This window comes from Phaseolus vulgaris, chromosome 2, assembly GCF_000499845.2.
Source record: "Phaseolus vulgaris cultivar G19833 chromosome 2, P. vulgaris v2.0, whole genome shotgun sequence".
Classification (NCBI taxonomy): domain Eukaryota; kingdom Viridiplantae; phylum Streptophyta; class Magnoliopsida; order Fabales; family Fabaceae; genus Phaseolus; species Phaseolus vulgaris.
This window is the reverse complement of record NC_023758.2, coordinates 44,651,990-44,676,610: the sequence shown is the minus strand read 5'-3', so window position 1 is coordinate 44,676,610 and position 24,621 is coordinate 44,651,990. Positions and strand designations below refer to the sequence as shown.

General features: G+C 32.0%; 3 protein-coding genes and 1 non-coding gene across 13 annotated transcripts; all 4 read left to right on the top strand.

Moving 5' to 3' along the window:
* The first annotated feature begins 307 nt into the window (after positions 1–307).
* On the top strand, positions 308–6,004 carry LOC137812528 (probable magnesium transporter NIPA6). Of its 4 annotated transcripts, none has more exons than XM_068614567.1 (9): positions 308–718; positions 834–890; positions 968–1,058; positions 1,425–1,585; positions 1,862–1,989; positions 2,151–2,288; positions 4,416–4,508; positions 4,603–4,720; positions 5,493–6,004. In XM_068614567.1, the coding sequence occupies exons 2-9, from the start codon at positions 881–883 to the stop codon at positions 5,627–5,629; spliced, it is 876 nt and encodes a 291-aa protein (XP_068470668.1). In that variant the 5' UTR covers positions 308–718; positions 834–880; the 3' UTR covers positions 5,630–6,004. The 4 variants fall into 4 exon arrangements, with proteins under 4 accessions (XP_068470668.1, XP_068470667.1, XP_068470666.1 ...); XM_068614566.1 differs by having other exon boundaries at positions 1,395–1,585; XM_068614565.1 differs by having other exon boundaries at positions 322–722.
* Positions 6,005–7,318: 1,314 nt separating this feature from the next.
* Positions 7,319–7,390, top strand: TRNAH-GUG (transfer RNA histidin (anticodon GUG)). The gene has a single exon. It is a non-coding gene; the product is annotated as a tRNA-His (tRNA).
* A 2,114-nt stretch (positions 7,391–9,504) lies between these two features.
* Positions 9,505–13,796, top strand: LOC137812527 (ammonium transporter 3 member 1-like). The gene is made up of 3 exons (XM_068614563.1): positions 9,505–10,202; positions 11,039–11,324; positions 13,078–13,796. Exons 1-3 carry the CDS (start codon positions 9,540–9,542, stop codon positions 13,584–13,586), a joined length of 1,458 nt encoding a protein of 485 aa, XP_068470664.1. The 5' UTR covers positions 9,505–9,539; the 3' UTR covers positions 13,587–13,796.
* Positions 13,797–15,691: 1,895 nt separating this feature from the next.
* On the top strand, positions 15,692–22,684 carry LOC137812526 (probable LRR receptor-like serine/threonine-protein kinase At5g63710). Of its 7 annotated transcripts, none has more exons than XM_068614558.1 (12): positions 15,791–15,880; positions 16,098–16,244; positions 17,028–17,180; positions 17,969–18,101; positions 18,399–18,470; positions 19,114–19,257; positions 19,574–19,639; positions 19,740–19,810; positions 19,966–20,109; positions 20,556–20,897; positions 21,143–21,537; positions 21,917–22,684. In XM_068614558.1, the coding sequence occupies exons 3-12, from the start codon at positions 17,072–17,074 to the stop codon at positions 22,226–22,228; spliced, it is 1,788 nt and encodes a 595-aa protein (XP_068470659.1). In that variant the 5' UTR covers positions 15,791–15,880; positions 16,098–16,244; positions 17,028–17,071; the 3' UTR covers positions 22,229–22,684. The 7 variants fall into 7 exon arrangements, with proteins under 7 accessions (XP_068470657.1, XP_068470659.1, XP_068470658.1 ...); XM_068614557.1 differs by having other exon boundaries at positions 15,791–15,896; XM_068614556.1 differs by having other exon boundaries at positions 15,692–16,244.
* Positions 22,685–24,621: the final 1,937 nt, after the last annotated feature.

Here is a 24,621-nt window from a genome sequence, read left to right as displayed (position 1 = left end):
CTTTAGAAAAGACACTTGATGTAGATATTTAATGAATAAATAGTATTTATTTAATATAATTTATAGTAAAGTTTATTTAGTGGAGTAAAATGTTGAATTTAGATTACAATTTTTGTAATCTAGCCAGACTCATTTTTGTAGTTTTTTTTAAATGAATATATTAAATGGAGTATTTTTAATAATTATATGAATAATTAATTTGGGAAGCAATATTTTGAATTTGAGGAAGTTGGTTGAGTGAGACCAAGATGATAAACTTGTTGGTACTGTGTTGGTTTAAAAAGAAATGTTTAAAAAAGAAGCATTTATTTGAAGTACTAAAGAGTGGAAACACATGGAGAGGCCAAGAAAGTACCAACGACTTGTCCACAGATATGACCAAGGCCGTTCAATTCCACCACTCTCGAATCATTCCTTCCATCCACCGGACAGAGAAGAGCGCCGGAATTTAATTGAAAAAACCAATCATTTAAAACAAACAAAACAAAGGGAAGCGTTTCTGTTACTTGCTGGATTGTCTTCTAGGGTTGTCTTTTCAGGATAATTCAACCACCTCGTTTTCCTCGTCCAAGGTAACGCAAAAACAACGACATCATCGTCGATGACCTCGACCAATTTCACGGGGTTTCTGTTGGCCGTCGTTTCCAGCGCTTTCATTGGCTCCAGCTTCATCATCAAGAAAAAGGGTCTCCAACTCGCCAGTGCCGATGGCCCACGTGCAAGTCTCTGCTCTCTCCCTTCCAACCCCTTTTTCTGATAAAAAAATTCCTTTTTTTTTCTCTTCTGGAGAATAATGTCTCGTACGTCGTCTTGTATTGCGTTGTAATTTGCAGGCGTTGGTGGCTATGGGTACTTGCTTCAACCCCTCTGGTGGGTCGGCATGATTACCAGTACGCAACGTTTTCTCTCGTGGGTCGGAATGATTTCCCGATTTTTTTTACTGCAATTAATTCAAAACTTTTTGCAGTGATTGTCGGAGAGATAGCTAATTTTGTAGCTTACATTTATGCCCCGGCTGTGCTTGTTACTCCGCTCGGTGCTTTGAGTATAATTGTGAGGTAAGATTTGTTGTTGTTGTTGTTGTTATTATTATTAGTAGCGATGTTATTGGGTTCGACTATTCATTTTGGTGCCTGTACTCCATTTTAAGTTTTAGTCCTTGTGGGAGGAAACTATAAGTTTTAGTACCTATACATGATAAAGCTGTAAGTTTTAATCCTTTCTTATTCATCAGTGCCAGAAAATTTTCTTTAGTCTTGGGAAGAGGGACCAAGACTTAGAAAATCATGCATGCCTATAGACTAGAACTAACAATTTTATGGTGTAAGAACTAAAACTTAAAATGGAGACAACAACAGGAACCTATGAATATTTTAACTTTATTGTTATTACAGAGCTAAGACTTTGTATGGATATATGGACAGTGCCGTCTTAGCTCATTTTCTCTTGAAGGAGAAGCTGCAGAAAATGGACGTGTTGGGGTGTCTTCTATGCATTGTGGGATCCACTGTTGTAGTGCTCCATGCGCCTGATGAGAAGTCTCTTACTTCTGTGCAAGAAATATGGGAATTGGCCACTCAACCTGGTATTCTGTCAAGGTTTCACTGACTTTCCATTATGAAATGCCTAAGGACAAAACTTAGATTCAGTATAAGTATTTTTTGTGGTGGTTTCCAATCAGAGTTGGAGTTTTTTTTTACATTGGTAACCCATGAGCTTCATAAATTATTATGAAGATTGTGAAATTACCAAGGAGAAATTATAATTGTGATTGGAGAATAATAGTAAAAGCACCTGTATCTAAGTTTTGTTCAATAGTTAATGAGTTTTTCCTGATTATTGCTTTCTATTTTGGCATCAGCATTCCTCTCGTATACGGCGTCTGCAATTGCAGTGACATTGTTCTTGGTTTTGTATTGTGCTCCCCGCTATGGCCAGACTAATATTTTTGTTTATATTGGAATATGCTCGATAATTGGGTCCTTGACTGTAAGTGACTTACTGGGTTAAGCTCGGTTAAGCTCTTCAGTTGTTAATACTTATGTGATATTTATCATTTTGGAAATTTCTGCATGTTATAATTGTTGACTGATTTGTATACTATAGACCACCATTTGTTTGATATTTGTCATAAAAATCTTATTTATCAGGTCATGAGTGTAAAAGCAATTGGCATTGCGATAAAACTTACAATAGAAGGTTCAAACCAGGCTTTCTACTTCCAGACATGGATTTTTGTAATGGTTCTTCTCACCTGCGTCATGGTCCAACTAAATTATCTTAATATGGTTAGTGTTATTTTTTTTGTAAGATCATATTTTTTCGTTATGAACTTGTGACATTAATTAACTGTTAAAAATGTGTGTGCTTACTTTCAAATACTGTGGTGCATTCTGTTGTTTTATTCTCTATGCTTTAGACGTATATCATATCCTATTGAAGAGCAATATCAGTTAAAAATAAGTTAGTCTGTTTGTGTTTCTTTGACATAATACAGGATAATAACAGTAGACATTTATCATTTTTTTATTCTGGCTGTGGTGAGACTGTGATTGCTGAAAATTAACTATGTGAATTTTGTATTGGTGTTTAATATCCTCTTAGTTGCCTTCGTTACGAGAGGATAAGCACATTCATGTATGCAGACTAATTATAAATCTTGATTATAAAAATATTAATTTTAATATTTTCTTTGCCATAATGCATTTTTCTACATATTTGTACGTTGTTATCCTCTAATCTAACCAAGATTTTGTTGAAATCTAAGACAAGTATCACGGCTGTTTCAAAAGTGAGCTTCAGTTATCATCTTCTATCCTATTGTTGCAATCTTACCTTATATTTTTATATTCAACTTTTTTCTACTAATTGACTGGTTTGAAAGTGACAATGCATTTTTCGTAATGCAATCTTTGAACCTGATCATCCCACCACTTAGTTGATCTCTAGCTAGACTTGTAATTTTGATTGTTGTAATATAATTACTAAATGTAGAAAACCTATCAAAATTTGCCGTCTACTTTCTTATTGTTCTTCCTCATTTTCCCAGCTTCGCAGTCAGTATTGTAACTTGCGTATTTCAATGTGCAAATAAATAGTTTGGTTTGTAATCAATTATTGCGTATATGTGACTGTAGTGCAGGTCAAGGTTATCTAGTAGTGATTCAAATCATGAATTGTCAAGTTAATATTTTGTCATAACTAATAAATAACTCTTTGAATCATATAATTTGGGGGCACGATGAAAAAAATAGCTCCTAATATATCTTATGAATGGTATGTGTTGATATTGAACTAGGAAATGACATAAACAGCTTAACAATAAAACAAAACAAAATCACAATCACATGCCATCGGTCAGAGCTTAGAACATAAGATAAGCAATAGTTAGCCTAAGTAAGCCTTTGTTTTATAGAATGAAAGTAGAGGGACCAGCCAACTAAATAGGATGCATAGAGTGAGTGAGTGACTCTGTGAAGTCCTTTTTCAGAAAAAAACACATTAATGAAATCATCAAATAGGATATACCTTTTAGTGCTCCTTCAATTTCTTTTCTTCAACAAGCTTATTTTACTTTTCAATTTCCTTGAAGAAAATTGACGAAAGAAAAGTGAAAAATGAAAAAAGAGAGAAGATTAACAGATTAAATTGTGTGAATTTTATCAGTGATACATAATAAAACCATTTCATGCATGCCTTGCATGTTTGAAAACCATTTATGGTTTATTACATGATATGAATGACTTGCTAAATTGTATTGAATCATACAATTCCAATAACCATGGTTCAGGTAATTTTCAATTGGGGGCAGAATTGTTTTTCATTAACTAAAGTTAAGAACTTGAGATTAGCTTTGAGTAATACTGTGGTTAATACTGTGCATATGCCCACACTGCTTATTCATTTTTTAATTTTTCTATTGAGTATTTCAATAAAATTTTGACGTCCAAAACGAAATGAAATTAGATTTTTATCTTTCCTTTAGAAGAAAAGATCTTGCTCATGTTGCTTCCTATCACGTGTATCATCTGATTATTTTAGTATGAGGAATTATTTTAGGTTGTAGGCTTTGTGGTCATACTTTTCTTGGCTTAGTGTCCACTTTCTTTTTGTTTGATTCACTAACCATAATCATTCTTGTATTGTGTTTCCTTGAAATTCTTTCAACTCCGTAAGTCCATTGATTTTTTTTCCCTAAATTAAATCTTTTATCCAACTTTTGATAGTTGTTTGAAGGATGTGAAGTAATTTAGAAGTTTGAGATGTAAATCCCTTGTCCAAATAACGTCCATGTGATGCTTGAGCTGAAGACTACCACTCGCATTTTGAGTTCTGTTCCTTTTTTTGTCATCATTCCTTGTTATTTATTCTTCAATCCTGTCTTTTTAATATTTTCAACTCTTTCGTGGTTTCAGGCTTTGGATAATTTTAACACAGCAGTTGTTTCTCCGATCTATTATGCATTGTTCACAGCTTTTACAATATTGGCCAGTGCAATTATGTTTAAGGTTGGTACTTTTCAGAAACAAACTTTTAAGTTTGCATGTGGAAGGAGACATTTCATGGTTCAAGTATTTTTTATAATCCTGCCTCTTGTTTTAGGACTATTCTGGTCAAAGTATAAGCAGTATTGTGTCAGAGCTATGTGGTTTAATCACTATTTTATCTGGAACGACTATTTTGCACAGTACAAAAGAGCCAGATTCTCCAATCCTTACAGGTAATACCTCGTGCACTTTATGGTGGAGGACTTTGATGATAAAAACTCTTCAGTATATGTTGCAATAAAGGGTTTCCATCTTTACTGGACCTGTAATATAGAGTTATTACGTTATAGGCTAAAACTGAATTGAAATTTAGATAGCAGAGAAGAATTGATTATATTTACACTTCTACGTACTCGACAAATATTTGCATGGAAGGGATTCAGCGAATGGAAAATGCTTAAGGATGATGTCATCTATACGAAGAAATTAAGAATGATAGAGATCAATTGATATCTTAAACTATAAAGGAGGGGAGTGTTTCTGTAGGTTTTACATAGCTTAGGGAAATGCATTTCTTTTTCTGGTTGAAGGATAAATGAAGAATGCATTATTAGAAAGAGGGAAGGGAGAGTACAAGTAGGGAGAGGGTGGGAAATCTTCCCTAGAAGAAAAACAATTAGAGAACAGTGGGTTAAATTGGCTCAAAAATACAACTAAGCAGCTGAGTTTCATTGCGTTTGAAGTGTAGAAATTCCTTTTGAAGTTGATATCAAAGAGCACCAAAGATAAATCACATACTACAATCATATCATATCCTGAAACAAATGTTAGGGCCCAGAAACACCCTAGAAAATATGGACATTTCTCTTAAATTCACCGAAGAATTTTATGAACTGCACACTGGAATAATACTGTAGCCTTTGTTCATACCAAAATCTTTAAAAATGAGGTAACAAATGCTGTTTTCCAACAGACATAGATTTTCTGAATTTTCTCCATATACAGATTTATATACACCGTTGTCTCCAAAAGTGTCATGGTACATCCAAGGCAACGGCGAACCCTGGAAACAGAAAGAGGAGGATGCATCATCACCACCCTTTAATTTGATTACAGTTGTACGGCAAGACCATTTCAAGTGACAGGTGGAGGTAGATTTTTCCTGTGCAATCCTTCCATTGTTCAAAGATACAGCATCTATATTTTTCATATTCCTTCTAAGTGAAATGAAAGCTTCAGTAGCATCATCTAAAAATTTAAAATGGTTCTATTCTATGGCCATGCTTCCTTCCTTTTTTTGTTCCTCCTGTATTCCACCAATGATTTGGTTGGTTCCTTCCACACCAGCCTGTCTTTTTACTTCTAATCAATTTTTTTAAAATGAAGAATATTTCACTGTTCTGGTGATTAGTAGGTTGAGGAAGCTAATCAATGTATATGGATCATTGTAGTTTCAACTTTCAAATATTTAGTGTATTATTGGTAGTATATATATCACTTCAATTTTTTTAAGTAAATCCTATGTTTTAGAGTAGATAATCTTAAATTGTGTAATTGGCAGCTATGTCATTAGAACTGAAGCTATGCAATTGCATCTAATCCAACCAACAATGGAAATGTATTTTGTATTTTTTGGTAATTCCATATAATTGTGTAATTGATAATGAGAAAACATAATAAATTTAAGCACTGAATAGATTGTTCTGTCTTTATGATATTTATAATTTAAAGGATATTCTTTTATAATTAATTATATTGAAATCACTCAACTAATTATATATTTAACATTTTTGACTCATTAAGTTAAACTACTCAATTTGAAGTGATGGGCTTTAAGTATGAGGTTGATTAAAAAAATAAAGATTACTTTTAAGTAAATTTTAAAATAATTATTACAGAAGTTACTTGTTTCATTGTATATGATCATTCATACTTAAATGAAAATGTTAAAAATGTTTGCACTGATAATTGTATTATTTATGACTTAAAACAGTTATACCACAAATTCTTTCCAATCATATAATTTTTAGGATTTACATTCTTAATAATATACATTAAAAGCATGACTTTCGATTTAAAATTTTTTAAGTTAAGTTTTCAAATTTTTATTCAGTATAATTAAATTCCCATTATTGATAATGAACTCGTTTCTGAACATAATTTTTCTTTCATGGTATGCTCAAGTTACCATTGTCTAATAATGATTAATTTTTCTTAAATATGTATCAGTTTATATTTGTATTTTTAAAGTTTCTCTAAGTTAACAAATTAATTTTATAATAAACTTGCAAATAAAATAGTATAATTATTATATAAAAGACTGAACAATTTATTAAGTCATCTAAACATTTACTTAACTTAAGTTTTATTGTTTAAAAGTTTACCAGATAAGGCTATTAACTTTTTGTTTGTATCTTTTAATTTTACATAACTTGTAAGAACACTTTTTTCTTTTCTTTTCTCTACTTATTTGGCAATGGTGATATTTTATTATATATGTTTTTCTGTATTTTTAAAATTTGACCTAAGTTTATAAACACATGCTTAATATACAAGGAACTTATTAGTACACGTTGAAGTACGTTTTTTATTTAGAAGTGATCAGATGTAATATAACAATAATTTTAATACTTGGATCAATAAATCTATACAAAACAAAGCATGTTCCTGTACATTAATTAATTAATTAATTTTTTAAAAATATTGAAGTATTTTAAAAGAAGATGCTGAACAAAAATATCTAAATTCTGAGGAAAGTGAACCCTATATTAAATAGAAATAACAAGACAGAATTAATTATTTAATTAAACAACACTAAGTCATCACATCATGTGGCTGTAGTTTAGTGGTAAGAATTCCACGTTGTGGCCGTGGAGACCTGGGCTCGAATCCCAGCAGCCACAATTGTTTTATTTTTTTTATTTAAGTTAATTTCTATTTCTTAAAAAAAATGTTGAGATAGTATTTTTTAATAAATAATAATTGAGATAATAAGGTGGTCGCGAATTAGAAAAACAAAAGATTGTAAGGTACAATTTGAACTTATTTATGTGATAATTTTGTCTTGTGAATTAGGTTAGGAAAATTTTAATAGTGGGTTTCAAACTTAATTCCATAAATTATATTGGAGTTGATTTATTATAGCATCAAAGAATGGCATTTACATACATTTTTTTAACAATAGCTTCCCCAAATTATGGATTAACATGGCTGATTCATGATTTTAACAAATAAAGAAAAAAAAATGGTAAACCTTGATCCAGGGTAGCTGGCAGCGTTATTTGCTGCTGAGATTTTGGTAATTAAACTAACATCACATGTGGTTATGAGTTTATTTTTATTTATTTATTGTCTTCGGGTTTGTTTAGAGCTTAGGAATATTCATGTTTGAAAGGGTGGAATAACCTGGAACATACGTAATGGGATTCCACTTCATTTTCCAAGGAAGATCTAAAATATTCTACAATAATCTTTTACTGCCACCTAGATATTTAGTATTTTCAAATTTCAATCTATATTTTCTTTCTCGTTAGTATATATTTATATATCCATATTTTAACTACAGAAAAGATACTATATATATATATATATGTGGATTGATAGTGTAAAATAATTTTATTCAATCATCTATTACCAACTATTATATATATGATATATTTATAATTATTAACTTAATTTTCTTAATGCAAAACTATTTTATATATACTGTTAATATGTAGTCATTGATTTTTAAAATCACGCTAATGCACTGTATAAAAAAAACGTAACAGAAAATAAACAATTCTGGTCAATAATATAACATGTTATTTTTTTCTTAATCATTCCTGATTTAAGAAGGAAGCCCCGTTGACTTATTCTAATTTCGAACTCAACATGATTAATGTATGTAAAAAACTAATTAAAAAATTCTAGAAATTTTATTACAGCTTCCCACTGCCTTATCTACGGAATCGAAGATATTCTAGAAAGAAAAAAAAGAAAGAAAGAAGGAAGCACTGTGAGAAATTTTGTCAAAATAAATAAATAAATCTTGATGATTAAAATCATAAAAAAAAAAATCTTTTTGAATCATATTACTTATTTATTTGATCCTTTATTAATATAGTACATACTATTGTAAAAGAGTTTCAAATTTACCGTCTTTCTTTTGAGATTCAACATCTTTTCTAATATTCATAATAGATTTTAAATTTCCTTAAAAGATATCTAGTTCAACTAAACCATTTTTATAAAATAGAGTTATATTCTCTATATCAAGTGATCTAGTGTTATCTAAAATTCACGTTCTTAATTTTATAAATTGTCACCATACTTTAATTATAAATTATGTTATACGCAAATGAAAATGGTTAATGTTTATTTATTAATGATTTATCTGTAAATTAGATTAATAATGATTACTGGTGAGAAACTTAATTCTAACATTTTATAAACAATGACACTAAACTAAATAAATAATAAAAAAGTAATTACACGATATATAAATATATAAATACAATGAACCGTTTCAGAAAAGACGCACGAAAACGGGTATGCCAAAACCTCATGATAAAGGCTATTTTGGTTTAATGCTTGGTCTTTTCTAACTTGTTGTTGTCTAATAAATGTTTGATTTAAAATATATTATTCACTAAGTGATTATGTAGTTTTCATAATGATTTTAAGTTTTTATTTATCTTGCATTACAATAATAACACAAATATCCTTTTATCTTATTTTATTTTCAACAGTATATTCTTGCACTCATCTTTTACATTTTATTTGTCTCAACCAAACATCTTCACGCCAAGGTGGCTAATACGACAACCTGCACCGTTGCCAGCAACGTATCCCTCCAATTGTCAACTTTTTCTCTCACCATTGGTATATTCTTCAATATTCTTGGGACCAGAATTTTATTTTTCTTAAATAATACACACATAAGTATAGTATTTAAAATATTATAATAAAAAATAGATTCATGATGAGAAAATGAGTCCCACAGTATATAAGTTTGGGCAGAGATAAATAAGAAATGAAAAAGTGGCATTGAGAAATAAAGCGGTGGTGGAGATGGGAAGTCCTCCGGTGAATGCGTCGGCAGTAGCATACGAAGCATGGACAAGCCTGGCGGTGCCGGATTGGTTGAACAAAGGAGACAACGCATGGCAAATGGTGTCAGCCACGCTGGTGGGGATCCAAAGCATGCCGGGCCTCGTCATTCTCTACGGAAGCATCGTCAAAAAGAAATGGGCCGTCAACTCTGCCTTCATGGCTCTCTACGCTTTTGCGGCGGTTGTCATCTGCTGGGTCACCTGGGCCTACAAGATGTCCTTCGGGGAGAAGCTGCTGCCGTTTTGGGGCAAGGCTGGGCCGGCGCTGGGCCAGAGGTTTCTCATAAAGCAGGCGGGCCTCCCCGCCACGCCGCACTACTTCAGTAACGGCGAGTTGGAGACGGCGGAGATCGAACCCTTTTACCCCATGGCTACTATGGTCTGGTTCCAGTGCGTGTTCGCGGCCATTGCTCTTGTGATCTTGGCTGGCTCCGTTCTGGCTCGGATGAACTTCAAGGCCTGGATGATGTTCGTGCCGCTCTGGCTCACTTTCTCTTACACCATCGGCGCCTTCAGCTTGTGGGGCGGAGGCTTCTTGTTCCACTGGGGCGTCATCGACTACTCCGGCGGTTACGTCATTCATCTCTCTTCTGGGATTGCTGGCTTCACTGCAGCGTATTGGGTTAGTTCACTTCTTACATTTCTCTCATGCGCATGCATGCATATCATTAACTCCATTGCATCAACTCATTAGTTTTAGTTTTGTATTTTTTTTACTTTTTTTAAGTCTGACTCATATTACATAGGTTAAATCATTTAACTGATCTAATATATGATAAATATTGAAAAAAATTGATTTTTTTTTTCATAAAAAGAAAATGTGTCATAAAGTTACAAACACACGTGTCAGTATATGTGAAGAACATGTGACCGGATAACCAGTTCTGGTAGGGTTATTACATCGATTAAGTCATCTAACCAATGTAATATATGATTTTTACATCAGTTAAGTCATCTAACCGATGTAATACCTGATTTTTATTAAAAAAAATTGATTCTTTTTTCATGAAGAGTGGGTAACCAGTTTTGTGAGGAACCTGTGGCTGGATCGTTCTGGTAGGTTATTACATCAGTTAGATGACTTAACTGATGTAAAATATGGTTCTTATTAAAAAAAATTAAATTTTTGATATATTACAAAGTGAACTTTAAGTCTAACTCAACCCTATAAAACCAACTGATGAGGTTGAAGTTTACACTCATTTATATACAATGAAATGTTCTCATCTCTAATCGACGTGGATCTACAACATAATAAAACATTTTTTTTTTTATATATTCTCAATCTCTCGCTTTCTAATAAAATTTGTTAACATTTATAATGGTGGGGTTCTGTAATTAATATATATGTATTTGATTTGATTCAAACGTGAAGTTTGGCTTGGTGAATGGTAATGATCGAAACATGAAACTGAAAGGCAACAAAAAGAATGCAATAATAAAATGAAAATGGAACAGGTGGGGCCAAGATCGAAGAGGGACAGAGAGAGGTTCCCGCCAAACAATGTGTTACTGATGTTGGCAGGTGCGGGGCTGCTATGGTTGGGATGGGCGGGTTTCAACGGAGGAGATCCCTACGCGGCGAACACGGACTCATCGATAGCGGTGCTGAACACCAACGTTTGCGCCGCCACCAGCCTCCTCGTATGGACCTGGTTGGACGTTATTTTCTTCAAAAAGCCCTCAGTTATTGGAGCCGTTCAGGGCATGATAACAGGCCTTGTTTGCATCACTCCCGGAGCTGGTACGTCACATTTTTAAATTTATTTTTCAACCTATACGAGGTAAGTCTTTTTCTCAAACATAAATAATTGTTTATTTATAAGATCCTGATATTAATTTCCATTGAGTGTATGGTCCTTCAACGCGCCATATAGAAAGCATCCTTAACGTAATTCCAATTAGTATAATAATAATCAAGAAATCACCATTCTATAATTTAAATTTTTTTTTGAGTATCAAACCAGCTTAGATTCCTAACTATTGACTTTGGGATTCCAATAATATGCTTAATAAACAAGTAATAGCACTATTGCAGGTAAACTAATCTAAGAATTATTTCACAAGTCTTCTAGAGAATCTAATTACAAAAATAATTTATCAGTTTATTTAAAATTATCAAATAACTCAGGAATTAAGAAATGATTTAAACTTTTTAAAATGCTTTTAATTCATTGTCATCCCCTTCTTCCTATTTTGTTGCTTTTCACGCATTAATGAGAAAAAAATATGGAAGCATGAAACATTCGACATTAGCGGGATTATACTACTGAAAATGCTAAGGACTTGGGTTAGAAAATATATTTTGGCACCCGCTTATATAATTATTGATGTGACAGTTTTAATAAAAAATATATAATAATGACAAAATTTGTAACAAAATATATAAAAAAACTATTAAAATAATAATATAAATAGTTGCTAGAAGAAAATTTGACTCTGAAAATATCAAAGTACTTAGGTTATCAAATATTTCTATAAAATTTTATATATAATAAGCTGACATCTCAAAATAAAAATTAATTTTATAGTTAATAACTCAATTATATGTTATTGCAAAAGTTATTATTATAATGAAACACTTCAGCATGCCTTTCATTGTATCAAAACTAGGTTCATATAAAATACTAATATAATTTCTTATTCGTCAATCAAAACTTAAAGTTGAATACACACTGATGTTATTACTTGCATTTAAAAGTCACACGTGAAAAGTTAAAATCCTATCTTTTTATAAGGGATGGTAACTATTAATTTCACAATTATTTCTGACACTCTTTTGAAAAAACAACCATATTACAACTTCCTTTAATAATTAAACATTAAAATAAGATATTTAATTAAAATATAAATTATATTATTTAATAAAAAGTATAAAAATAATTGTAAACTGAATATAAAAAATTCGATAGAATAATTTGATGTTTTAAAAAAACGTCACTTAGAATTTTTTATATCTCCCTTAATTTTTGCAAAGATGTACTTATGTAATGCCTTTCAAAACATATGTTTTATGCATGAGTTTTTATTATTTTGTTCTTATTATTTTATATATATATATATATATATATATATTAAAGTAACTACTATGTCAAACTTACAATTTTGTAAACTTAAACTTAAAATAGTTAGATCTTTTTTATCAACTAATCTTATAATAGTATTGATATATTGAAAATTAACGATGAATTGTTCTAGATTATAAATATTAAATTTTGAAAAAATATTATTTTGAAAATTATATACTAAAAGATAATCATTTATAATTGTAATTTAATTAATAAAATCTTAAAATTAATTTATTTTAATATTTTTTTTTTCAATTGTCAATCTTACACAGAGTTATCAAATATATCATTACTTAATTTCTTTTACTAAGTCATTACTTAATCTTACACAGAGTTATCAAATATGTCATTACTTAACATGAATAAAGTGAATAGTTTAACGAAATGTGAAGTATAAACACATAATTAACGATTTGATATTATGAATAGGTGTGGTTCAAGGATGGGCTGCCATAGTGATGGGAGTGCTTTCAGGAAGTATCCCATGGTTCAGCATGATGGTGCTGGGAAAAAAGTTGAAAATATTTCAAATGGTTGATGACACTCTTGCTGTGTTCCACACTCATGCTGTGGCTGGCCTCCTTGGAGGAATACTCACTGGCCTATTTGCTGAGCCACATCTAAGCACACTCTTTCTTCCTGTCACCAATTCCAAAGGAGGAATCTATGGAGGCCCTGGAGGAATCCAGATTCTTAAGCAAATTGTAGGAGCTCTGTTCATCATTGGGTGGAACCTTGTGGCCACTTCAATTATTTGTGTGCTTATTAACTTCTTAGTTCCACTTAGAATGTCAGAGGAAGAGCTTCTCATTGGGGATGATGCAGTTCATGGGGAAGAGGCTTATGCACTCTGGGGCGATGGAGAAAAACTTACCATCTACAAAGATGATACCACACACCATGGAATGGTGTCTAGTGGTGCCACTCAAGTGGTCTAAATCACCAAATTAACAACAACAACAAAAACACTTACTACTACTCATGTATATTATTCTTTAGTGGCTCCTAATAATCTCTCTTATTCCATTGCTTTGGGGTTTGAGGAGTGCATGTGATTTCACCCTCAACAATCTTAATTAAATATATGTGGATAATGTTGTGTTTCCAAGTGGGTGCTTCACAATAGATATTTACTCATTTGGACCTTATCGAATCTTTACCCATTAACTCTACTTTCTTAATTGCACTAACATCAATCTCAATCTCTCCTATTGTCAACTTCATTTTTACTTTCTTTAGTGCTTTGCATGGGATACACAAAGTAAAAAAGCCATTCAATAATTTCTATAAATCGTAACTGAGAAGATTCATTTGCTTTGGCTCGTACCAATTGTCGTTAATCATATAGATTTGTTTCTAAGAAAACTAATCATATACCTTTTTTTCTGATTAAGAAAATGATATAGCTTTTTTCCTAATAGTAATTAAATAATTAATACAGGTTTTCGACATTTTAACTTTACTCTAACAAATAATTTAACCGTAACAATTTACATGTGATTCAAATTTATATGTGAGAATACATATTTATGACTATTAAATGATTTGGTTAATCTAATAATTTTTCGTGATAAACTCTATTTTTAATATTAAATTAAAAAATAAATTTTAAATTTATTTTAATATAATAAAATTAAATAAGTTTCACAACCAATAATTTAGACTTATTCATTTATTTCGTTCTCATTTTCATTCACTCTTCGATTTGTTAGCAGAAATTCGACTTTTTTTTATTGTTTCAATTGAGTATGTATAGAGAACCGTGTGTTGAAAAAAACTCGTTTTAATGATCTCTACATAATAGATTAATCTCATTATTATTTTAATTATGAAAATATCTTATTAATACCATACACGTGTCATCATCTTAATCATCTAATATTAAGAGATTAATCAAAATTAAATAAAAGCAATATTCTATCCATTTCACAGAACTTTTAAACCACTTAATTTTCTTTCTTTTGTTATTGATATGCATTGATGCAGAAGGTAACAAAACATTAAACGCGGGGAATAGAATTCATTCTGGGACCATAAGAGAATAGAGGATACTTAAAACATATTTAAATTTAGTTGTTTTTTTATTTAAAAATAATTTTAAAATAAGAAGTGTAAATTATTCGATATTTCCAATTTAAGACTTCTCTTTAACTAAAAGTTCTGTATCTTTGTCCCACATGATGAGAAAGATAAAAGCACTAAAGTACAACTCAACTTATTTTTAAAAGTCATTTTGATTAGCTTCTTTGGAAAAGAAAGTATATTTTGTTCTTTTCATTTGTAAAACTATTTTTTTCTTCAGATTTTAATTTAAACGTATTTACTTAACTTTCAAGCAGAAAAATGAAATAAAAAAAGATGTAATGGCTTTATTTCTTGCATTTGGTTATTATTGAAATTATACCTATATTATTTCCTAAAAAAAGAAATGAAAACGTGAGCATTTGGATTTGAATGAAAACAAGTACAACTTTGGTTGTTGTTGATTGTTCTCTTATTATCCAACACCCCACACATTCACCTTCATTTCTTCCACTCTCAACAGTAACACCATCTATCATTGTGCCTACAAACGTTGACTGCCACGTCAACCATCTTTATAAGCCACCACCACTTTCCACATTACACGTGTCACAATCCCACTTCACTACAGTCATAGGCAAGTGCCACAAAAAGTTATAACTTGCTTTACAATGACTCTAATTTTAGCAAGTTTTTAGATGCTGCTCCAAAAAATTAAACTTTTAGTTTAATTCTTTAGTCTAGTTTGATGGTAGCTGAATTCAATTTATAGATTTTGTTGAGCATGTAATTGAGTACAGTGTGTGAAAATGGTGGAGATTATCTAACAATATATGGTGGTGCACTGGTGAAGCCACAATTATCCAGAATTCCTTATCCTTCTTAGAACTTTATTATGAGGCTTTCTATTCCCCCACCAGGGTCCACGAATTTTGGTTAATTATTAATACTAATGGGACCTTTTAAAAATCTAAAGTGGTTCTTTGCCTTTAAAAAAAATGAAGAGGCACTGTCACGGAACAGGAGAATAATATAATGAAATCATTTTTAGTGGAAGGATCATTGGTGCCACAACACAGCTGGGCATAATAAATAAAGATGGGAATGAGATATATGCGTTGGAGTTGGAGTTGGAGCATTTTTTTTTCTGGTCAAATTGTGTTAAAGAGATATGTAAAGGGTGATGAAGAAGGCGATTATTATCAACAAAGTGAAATCCTTGTTTAGTGGGATTCTCATTCTCTTCCCACCACTCACTCACTCACTCACTCACACACACACACTACCAACACTCAACCAAATGCCTCTCATATTCCTTCCTTCTGCATTTCTTTGTTATTTTTGTTACTACTATTTTCATTCTTTTGCTTCATGTGTTTGGTATTCTTTTATGAAAAAAAAGGAGTTTTCGTTGTTTCCCTTTTCAGTCCCATTGCTCGTTGCCACGTGGGTCCCTTGCACTCAACTCATTTGATTGTGACACTCATCACAGCGACAACAATAAAGTTTCCTTCTTCAACTGCCCCTCTCCTTTCCAGTTCATGCTGTGTGCAGCTACCTAGCAAGCTAAACTAGTATGCTTCTTTTTCTCTTCATTTTGTCCCTTTACCAACTTCATACAAATTCTAGTTTTATGCCTACCCTCTTGTTACATAGATATTAGACAAACATTTCTGAAAATTGTTTTGATGTGAAAATATGTGTATTGCAATCATTGGCTCTGAAAAACTCAAGGACTAATAATCTAGGTGCATGGTTATTTTGTTCTGTACTTATATTTCTTCTTCTTTTTGGCCCCTTGTCCGGCTTACTCAATCTAATTTTTAACTCTAATAAATTCAGTATTTAGAGTTCTTTCAACCGTCTCCCTCTGTGTAACAGCTATGCTTGGGAGCTCACCCCGTTTTTCAAGCTGCTATGCAGTTCTATGTTGGTTTTTATGCTGCTGTGTTGTTCTGTGTTCATTTCTTAAGCAGTTATGTTGTGCTATGTTGGTTTCTTAATCTTTAAGTTGTTCTATGTTGGTTTCTTAAGCTTTTATGTTGTTCTATGTTGGTTTCTTAACCTTTATGTTGTTCTACGTTGGTTTCTTAAGTTTTTATGTTGTTCTACGTTGGTTTCTTAAGCTTTTATGTTCTGTGTTGGTTTTATATCTGGCATTCATTTTGAAAGCAAGTAGATGCTGTTGTAAACTTTATAGCCTGCTCGCTATAGTGTTACTACCATTTGGAGTAACAGGTGCATATGATTCTGGGCATAGTATGTTTTTTTTTGCATAGTTTTATAGTTATTTATGTTAAAATGTTGTTTAATTGTTTTTTGTTGGTTTATTTTTCCCTTTGAAAACTTCTGAAAAGGGACTCGACCAGGTGAGTTTTCCTTGGAGATCAAAGAAGTTTATATGTTTCGCCCAAATTTTAGCAGGGGTCCTCTCAAAATATTGACGAGGTGGCTCATATTCCTCACAATCTTGACAGTCAGTTCAGCTATCAAAGATCCTGATGTAGAAGGTGTGGTAAAATTTACTGTTATTCTTTCCTCACCTGAAGCGTATGTTGTTTAAATTTAATTTTGATTCCCTGTGTTACCATGTAAGGACTTTTAAGCTATCAATAAACCCTATGATCATGCATGTTTGGAAAAACTGTTTGAAGTCTTCAGTACAAATGAAGAACCTCAGTTATTGTAATAATCTGACCCTTTGTTTATTTGAAGTGCAAAAAATCAGTTAGAGTTTTTATATTGACAGAGGATCAAATTTAAAAGCCTAAACTCTTCATTTGTTTCTTTGTCTTTATTTTACGATTTAGTTCTTATACTAGAAAATTTCAAGTTTTAAGTTCCTGTACTTGTATGCAAGCTAAGTGATTCTTATAGTTAAGCGTATAGAAGAACTTTTGGCAGTATTAAACAGTTACAATAACTTTTAGACAATTATAAACCACTGCAAAAACCTGTGTAGAAGTAAAACTAGCAATTTTTTGTTATATAAACTAAAACTTAAAAGAAAAACAATTACAGAGATCAATTGAATAGTTTAACCAATTTTTTCTTGAGTTTCATTACTTTGGTAATTTGTCATTTAGGATCACTCTTGTGTTGCATCATTCTCACGAGTCATCTTGGATGTTTTTACATGTTATAGTTAGATTGTTACTACATTTGTTTTAACAGATACTTTTTTTACTGTGTTGTTCTATGATTCGAGAATAACTTTAACCATACTTAACATTTTTTTATTGTATATTGATACTCTTAATTGAATTGCTCTGAGCTAACTATTTTGGCTAATACCCAGGTGAAGCTCTGCTTGATCTTTTACATTTCCTGAATGATTCCAATAAGCAAATAACGGACTGGGACAGTCATTTAGTTAGCCCGTGCTTCAGTTGGTCTCATGTCACTTGTAGAAACGGACATGTCATATCACTGTAAGTTCATCATCTTCGAAAGTATTAAGTGCATGTTTGGTTAGACATTTGGAACCTCGGATCCGTGTTTCTGGATGTGAAAAATAGAAGTTATTCAAAGTAACTTCAACTTCAATGTGGATCATGGATCTATATTTGAATTGGTCTGACAAGAAACCAAACATTCAATAAATGTTTTTTATTGCTATTATATTCTTAGTCTAGTCTCATCATCCTTTATTCAAACATCTTTATTGCATATAGGAACCTCTCAAACATTTGCAGGAATTTAACTCTTCAGTGTTATTCAATCTACAGGGCCCTGGGTTCGGTTGGATTTGTTGGAACACTGTCTCCCTCGATTACCAAGTTGAAATATTTGGTTAGCGTGTAAGTTGTCATCATGATAAGTTGACATTTATAAGATTGGCATCTACTGCTGCTATACTAATCCAGATAACCAGATTATCATCATTTATCTCAAGTAATCATTCCTAGAATTAGGAATATGGTGCCATAAAAATTAAGGTCGTGTTTAATTTACTTCTCTAAATCCAAAATGCATAATTCCTTGTTGAACTCATTTTCTGTCAAAAGCTTGAAAATTCATGTTCTGAATCAGATCATCATTTCACTTAAATAATTTGTCATTATGAATTCATTCTCAGTTTGTAGGCAAGCTATTTCTTGTATTTTCTTATTGAAAGAAATCGATGTAAATATGATAAATGGTTCAGTACAACAATTATTGGCATATTTCACTTGTACACAATAAAAAAAAGAATAATCTTGCTACAAAAACTTTAATTCTATTAGCTTTATTTGAACTCCGTTAATAGATGAGGTAGTTGAGCAAGTATTTAGTCTTTCGTGATTGCCAAGTGTGTTAAAAGCAAAATATATCTATACTTGTTGTACTGAATCGATTATTTAGCATCTAAAATATATCCCACTCTTTGGTTTAGTGAAAGAGATTGACCAGTGATGTTGTTTTTTTTTCTTACATCATATAGTGATCTGTCTGGTAATGCAGGGAACTGCAGAACAACAATCTTTCAGGACCCTTGCCTGATTACATTTCCTACTTGAAAGACCTACAGTATCTAAATCTTGCTGACAATAATTTTAATGGTTCTATACCAGATAAATGGGATGAACTATCCAATCTAAAGTATATGTAAGGCATCACTTTCCATTTTTCTGGTCTTTCCATCCTTGGATAGCTGTATGTGTAAAAAGAGATTTAAAAATAAGGGCTTCTTGGAGGGGTAAACAGTTCAAATTTGAAAATGATGGCCTCATATGTGATTCAGTGTTTTTGAGAATGAACAACTGTTCCTCAAACAATAACAAATTCTAAAGGGTCAACAAAACTATAAAAAATTGTATCTAGAGACTATTTTGGTTTTTATGTTTTCAGAATGTACTCAATTCTTAAATTATAAAAGATTCTACCTTGATCTTGAATACTGACTTGTGTTTTCATTTGATAGGGATCTTTCATCTAATGGTCTTACTGGAAGAATCCCAACACAACTGTTTTCAGTTCCAATGTTTAAGTAAATTTTATTAGAACTTTGTATTCATTCGAGTATTTTCTTTTAATAACAAGCATTTCTTTATAATCTTATGAAATTTTGTTTCAATCATTGCTTTCAGCTTTTCAGATACGCACCTTCAGTGCGGTCCTGGCTTTGAGCAGACTTGCACTTCGAAATCTGAAAATCCAGGTTTGATTGCTTAACACACAAACAAAGAGAGTGTGCAGTTATGCTTTGTTAAGTATGAAATAAAATGTAATCTAAGTTAAAGAATATGAGCTATAAATGAAATAAAAACAAAAATGGTTTGCTAGTAGCTACCTGAAGTTGACATCTTCCTGCAGATTCAACCCACAAATCAAAAATGGCAAAAATTGTACGTTATGCAAGTTGTGGTGCCTTTGCACTTCTGTGTCTTGGGGCTATCCTTACATATCGACACCATCAAATGCATAAGCACAAAAAGGAAGTCTTTGTTGATGTTTCAGGTCATTTTTCCTTTCTTTATGTAGCTTAACAAAATGTCCCAGTAGCATGTAAGGAAATGCTCGTTTGAGAAAAGAATGAGACTAATTTACACTAGTAATTTTCTCAAATATTATTCTTTCTCTTTATCCTACTAATTCCTTTAAACTGAGAATGTAGAAAACCATAGATTTTGATTTGGCTCCTAATAATTCATTTTCACCCTCCAAGTATTATGGCTGATTTTAAGAGTTCCAACCTATATCTAAATGGGGGGAAAATATAGATAACAATTTTTTTTAAAAAAAACTTTTCATAAAATTTAAAATTTTCTTTAATTTCATTTTCGGTTTGAATCAAGTTTCAAATAGTTCTCATTTGACTTTTGTTTTCTGTGAACAAAAAGGGTTAAGGCATATTCCATACACCTTAGAAAAGTGATACTAATATCTAACAAATTTATCTACAGGTGAAGACGAAAGCAAAATCTCCTTCGGGCAATTGAGAAGATTTTCTTGGCGTGAACTACAACTTGCCACCAAAAATTTCAGTGAAGCCAATATAATTGGTCAGGGTGGCTTTGGAAAAGTGTACAAAGGAGTACTCTCTGATAACACCAAAGTAGCTGTGAAACGCCTAGTTGATTATCACAATCCTGGTGGAGAGGCTGCATTCGAGAGAGAAGTTCAACTTATAAGTGTTGCAGTTCATAGAAACCTCTTAAGGCTAATTGGCTTCTGCACAACCTCAACTGAAAGAATCCTTGTATACCCTTTCATGGAAAATCTTAGTGTAGCTTATCGACTGAGAGGTAAAACTAGATTGCTGATTTTAACATTTGATCAAGCTTCAAACTTAATTTTGGTGCATGTCAAAATATTTGAGAACATAGTGTATATTTTATTTTACTATTCTTTAGTACAATTTAAAAGGGTGTGCAAAGATGAAGAGATATCATTAGTCTTTAGTTAAGAGAAATAAAGGAATTGGTTATCTGATCCTTCCCTTTCCAAGTTTTGTGCTTTTTTTTAACACTATTTCTCTATGATGCCTTAGATTTAAAACCAGGTGAGAAAGGCTTGGACTGGCCAACAAGAAAACGTGTGGCTTTTGGCACAGCCCATGGTTTGGAGTATCTGCATGAGCAATGCAATCCAAAGATAATACATCGTGATCTAAAGGCTGCAAATATCCTTTTAGATAATGAATTTGAAGCTGTTCTTGGTGATTTTGGGCTAGCCAAGCTGGTTGATGCAAGGATTACTCATGTCACCACTCAAGTGCGTGGCACAATGGGTCACATTGCCCCAGAATATTTGTCCACTGGAAAATCTTCAGAGAAGACTGATGTATTTGGATATGGCATAACACTTCTTGAACTAGTCACCGGTGAGCGTGCAATAGACCTCTCTCGGCTTGAAGAGGACGAGGATGTTCTTCTCATCGATTATGTAATCTGCCAAACCATTTACTTTATCATGTCACATAAATACTTTTTAATGCTGATACACATGCGTGTTATTGCTAGTTGTGGATGCTTTATGGGCTTGTTCTAATGCTTTGCCTTTCCTTTCTCTAGCCCCTTTTTACAATATTACCTAATCATATGTTGTAAGTTCTGCTGATTTTTTTACTAACTACTATAGGGTCATACCTAAGATGAATTCTGATAATTTGACAGTGTAAAAATCTTTACAACGACAAAGAATCAACGCTATACACTCATAATAAGTTTTCAGCTTGTACAATTTAATTGGCCCTTGGAACTTTTTTGATCAATACATTTTAAGACGTGATAATAATTTATATTGATGAAGTTTGAATGTACAGGTCAAAAAGCTGCTGAGAGAAGAAAGGTTGGAGGACATTGTGGATAGAAATTTGGAGAGTTATGATCCAAAGGAAGTTGAGACCATCCTTCAGGTTGCAATGCTTTGCACCCAAGGCTACCCTGAGGATCGTCCAACCATGTCAGCCGTGGTAAAATTGCTGCAGGGAGTGGGGTTGGCAGATAGATGGGCTGACTGGCAGCAACTTGAAGAGGCTAGGAATCAAGAATTCTCACTAATGACTCACCAATTTGTTTGGCATGTTGAATCTACACTTGATCAAGAAGCTATACAGCTTTCCAGAGCAAGATAAGCTGGTGAGTCAATTTTGAAATGTAGCAGCTTGTTGTGACATAGAATATAATATATAATATATACATACATATGTGTACTTTAATGTACTCTAAAGAAAAATATATAAGTGCCTAAGAAGGCCTGTGTTTATACACAACTGAAGGAAAGAAATGAAGGTGGTTTAGCACAGGCAACATATTTGAACATGAACTGAGGGGAAGATTCAGGTTGCAGTATGTATAGCACAACTGTGTTGCTTTTGTAACCTTTGTAACCTTGGAAATGCCCTGTGCTTGTATTAGTTCCTACAATCTTTCTTTTTGTAGTTTCTTCTACTTTTTTATTTTCAGGGATCCGAAGGCATGAAAGCCAACCAATATCTTGAGAAAATAACAGTTTTTTATTAAATCAAACTCCTAAGACTGTAAGTTATGTCTTGCCAATAGATCTGCAGGTCGATATTGCTGTGATGGAATTTGAACTCTTGTTTATGAATTGCTTTCATCTTATAATGATAATAATGACTTTCAAATCATGCATACATTTAATTTAACGAAGGGATTTTGAGTTATAAATGATAAAAGAGTTTCTCATATAAAAGAATACTCAAACAAATTATTGGATAAAGATTTTACTGATTTTCAAATAGAAAGATTTTATAGCCTCATTGGAGAATACAGAGATTTTGTTTAAGATCATTTTGATAGAAGTGTTGTCACATGCTTTGTGGCCCAAAAGCAGCTAGGTTGAGGCTTCTTCTTCCTGCACCCTTACGTTTTTCTTCCTGCACCCCCACAATTTTGTAAATCCCAAAACTGACCTTCACCTTTTATTTAAAAAAACTAGAGTTTTTTAGGTTACCAGATTCATCAATCCGGGAGTGTGCTACGGATTCATCAATCCGGAAGTGATTCGTGTTCTTTTTAAAATAAAGGGGTGTTTCGAAAGCAACTTGTTGATTTCCGGATTGCTGAATCCGGAAATCTAATTTTTGTTATGGATTGATGGATCCGGAAGATTACCAGATTCACCAATCCGGAATGCAAAAAAATAAATGCGGATTTCCTATTCCATAAAATTACCGAATTGCATTGTCCGGAAGAAGAAAGAGTAGTGTGGGTCTTATGTGTATTTTGGAATTTTTAAAAAATAATAGGGATATTTTTGTCTTTGCATTACATTGTGGGGGTGCAGGAAGAAAACGTAGGGGTGCAGGAAGAAACTGCCCTAGGTTGATGAGACAAGAACATGGACTCTTTCTTCCTACACCTCCATACCTTCTTGTGCCACCCCATACTAAATGTAAAAATACCGTTTTATCCTTTTTTTTGTCACTCCCATACATAATCCGGAAGATGTTTTTGTATCCGGAAGTGTTCTTGAGATTTATAATATCCATAATTCTTTTTTTGATTTGAAATAACCCTATGGATTATGTAATTCAGATATACTCTGGATTACATAATCCAGAAGTCAATCTCATATTTAGAAAAGACTTCTAAATTATATAATCCGGAAGCTAATCACACATGAAAAAAAAACTTCCAGATTATTAAAAAATGGTATTTTTGGAATACAAAAAGTTTATGGGGGTGGCACAAGAAGGTATGAAGGTGCAGGAAGAATCAGCCAATAACATATTGTTGAAGGTGCTTTGTTACTCAAACATCTTGATGTTGAAAAGAATAAAAACATTTTTTTTTTCAAAAAGAATAACGCATTATGCAACACAATAAACAACTAAACTAAAGGCAGGGAAAGAAAGAAAAATTATTCACCTCATCAACATTGTGACAAAAAAAGTCATCCATCTTTAAGGTGTTGAAGGTACATATATAAAATGCAGCAAATACAACTAATGAGACATGTAACTGTGATCTGTCACAACAAAAATCAGCATGTTGGGAGGAGGAAAACCAACTATTTGGAACCACTTGTTTCTAATGAATCAAGTGCAAGTTAGTTAATTGATAGTTGTTATACCAATTACATAACCTTTTGATAAAAAAAAAACTCTTTAGAGATTTGACGTGAACAACTTGAGCAAAGTTAGAACAATGGTCATATACCAGTAAAAAAAGGGATAATTGCAATCACAAATTATGTAAATACGAACTCTTTTATTGTTGAATCCAAGTTCAATATTCCATTTATTTGGTTTTAATTGTGTGCGTAAAATATGATTTTATGTGTATAAGATAAATGTCAAACTTAAAGTTAATGCAAGTTGTGCGACTGGATACATTCAAGTGTGTTATTTGAATAATGTGAAATATAAAAGTTCTGATAAAATTTTATTTGAAAACACTTTGGATCAAGACTAAACAATAAAAAAATCATCGAATATTATGAATAGGCGTAACAACAAGACACAAATGTATGTTATTATCACAATATTGCATCTAAATATCA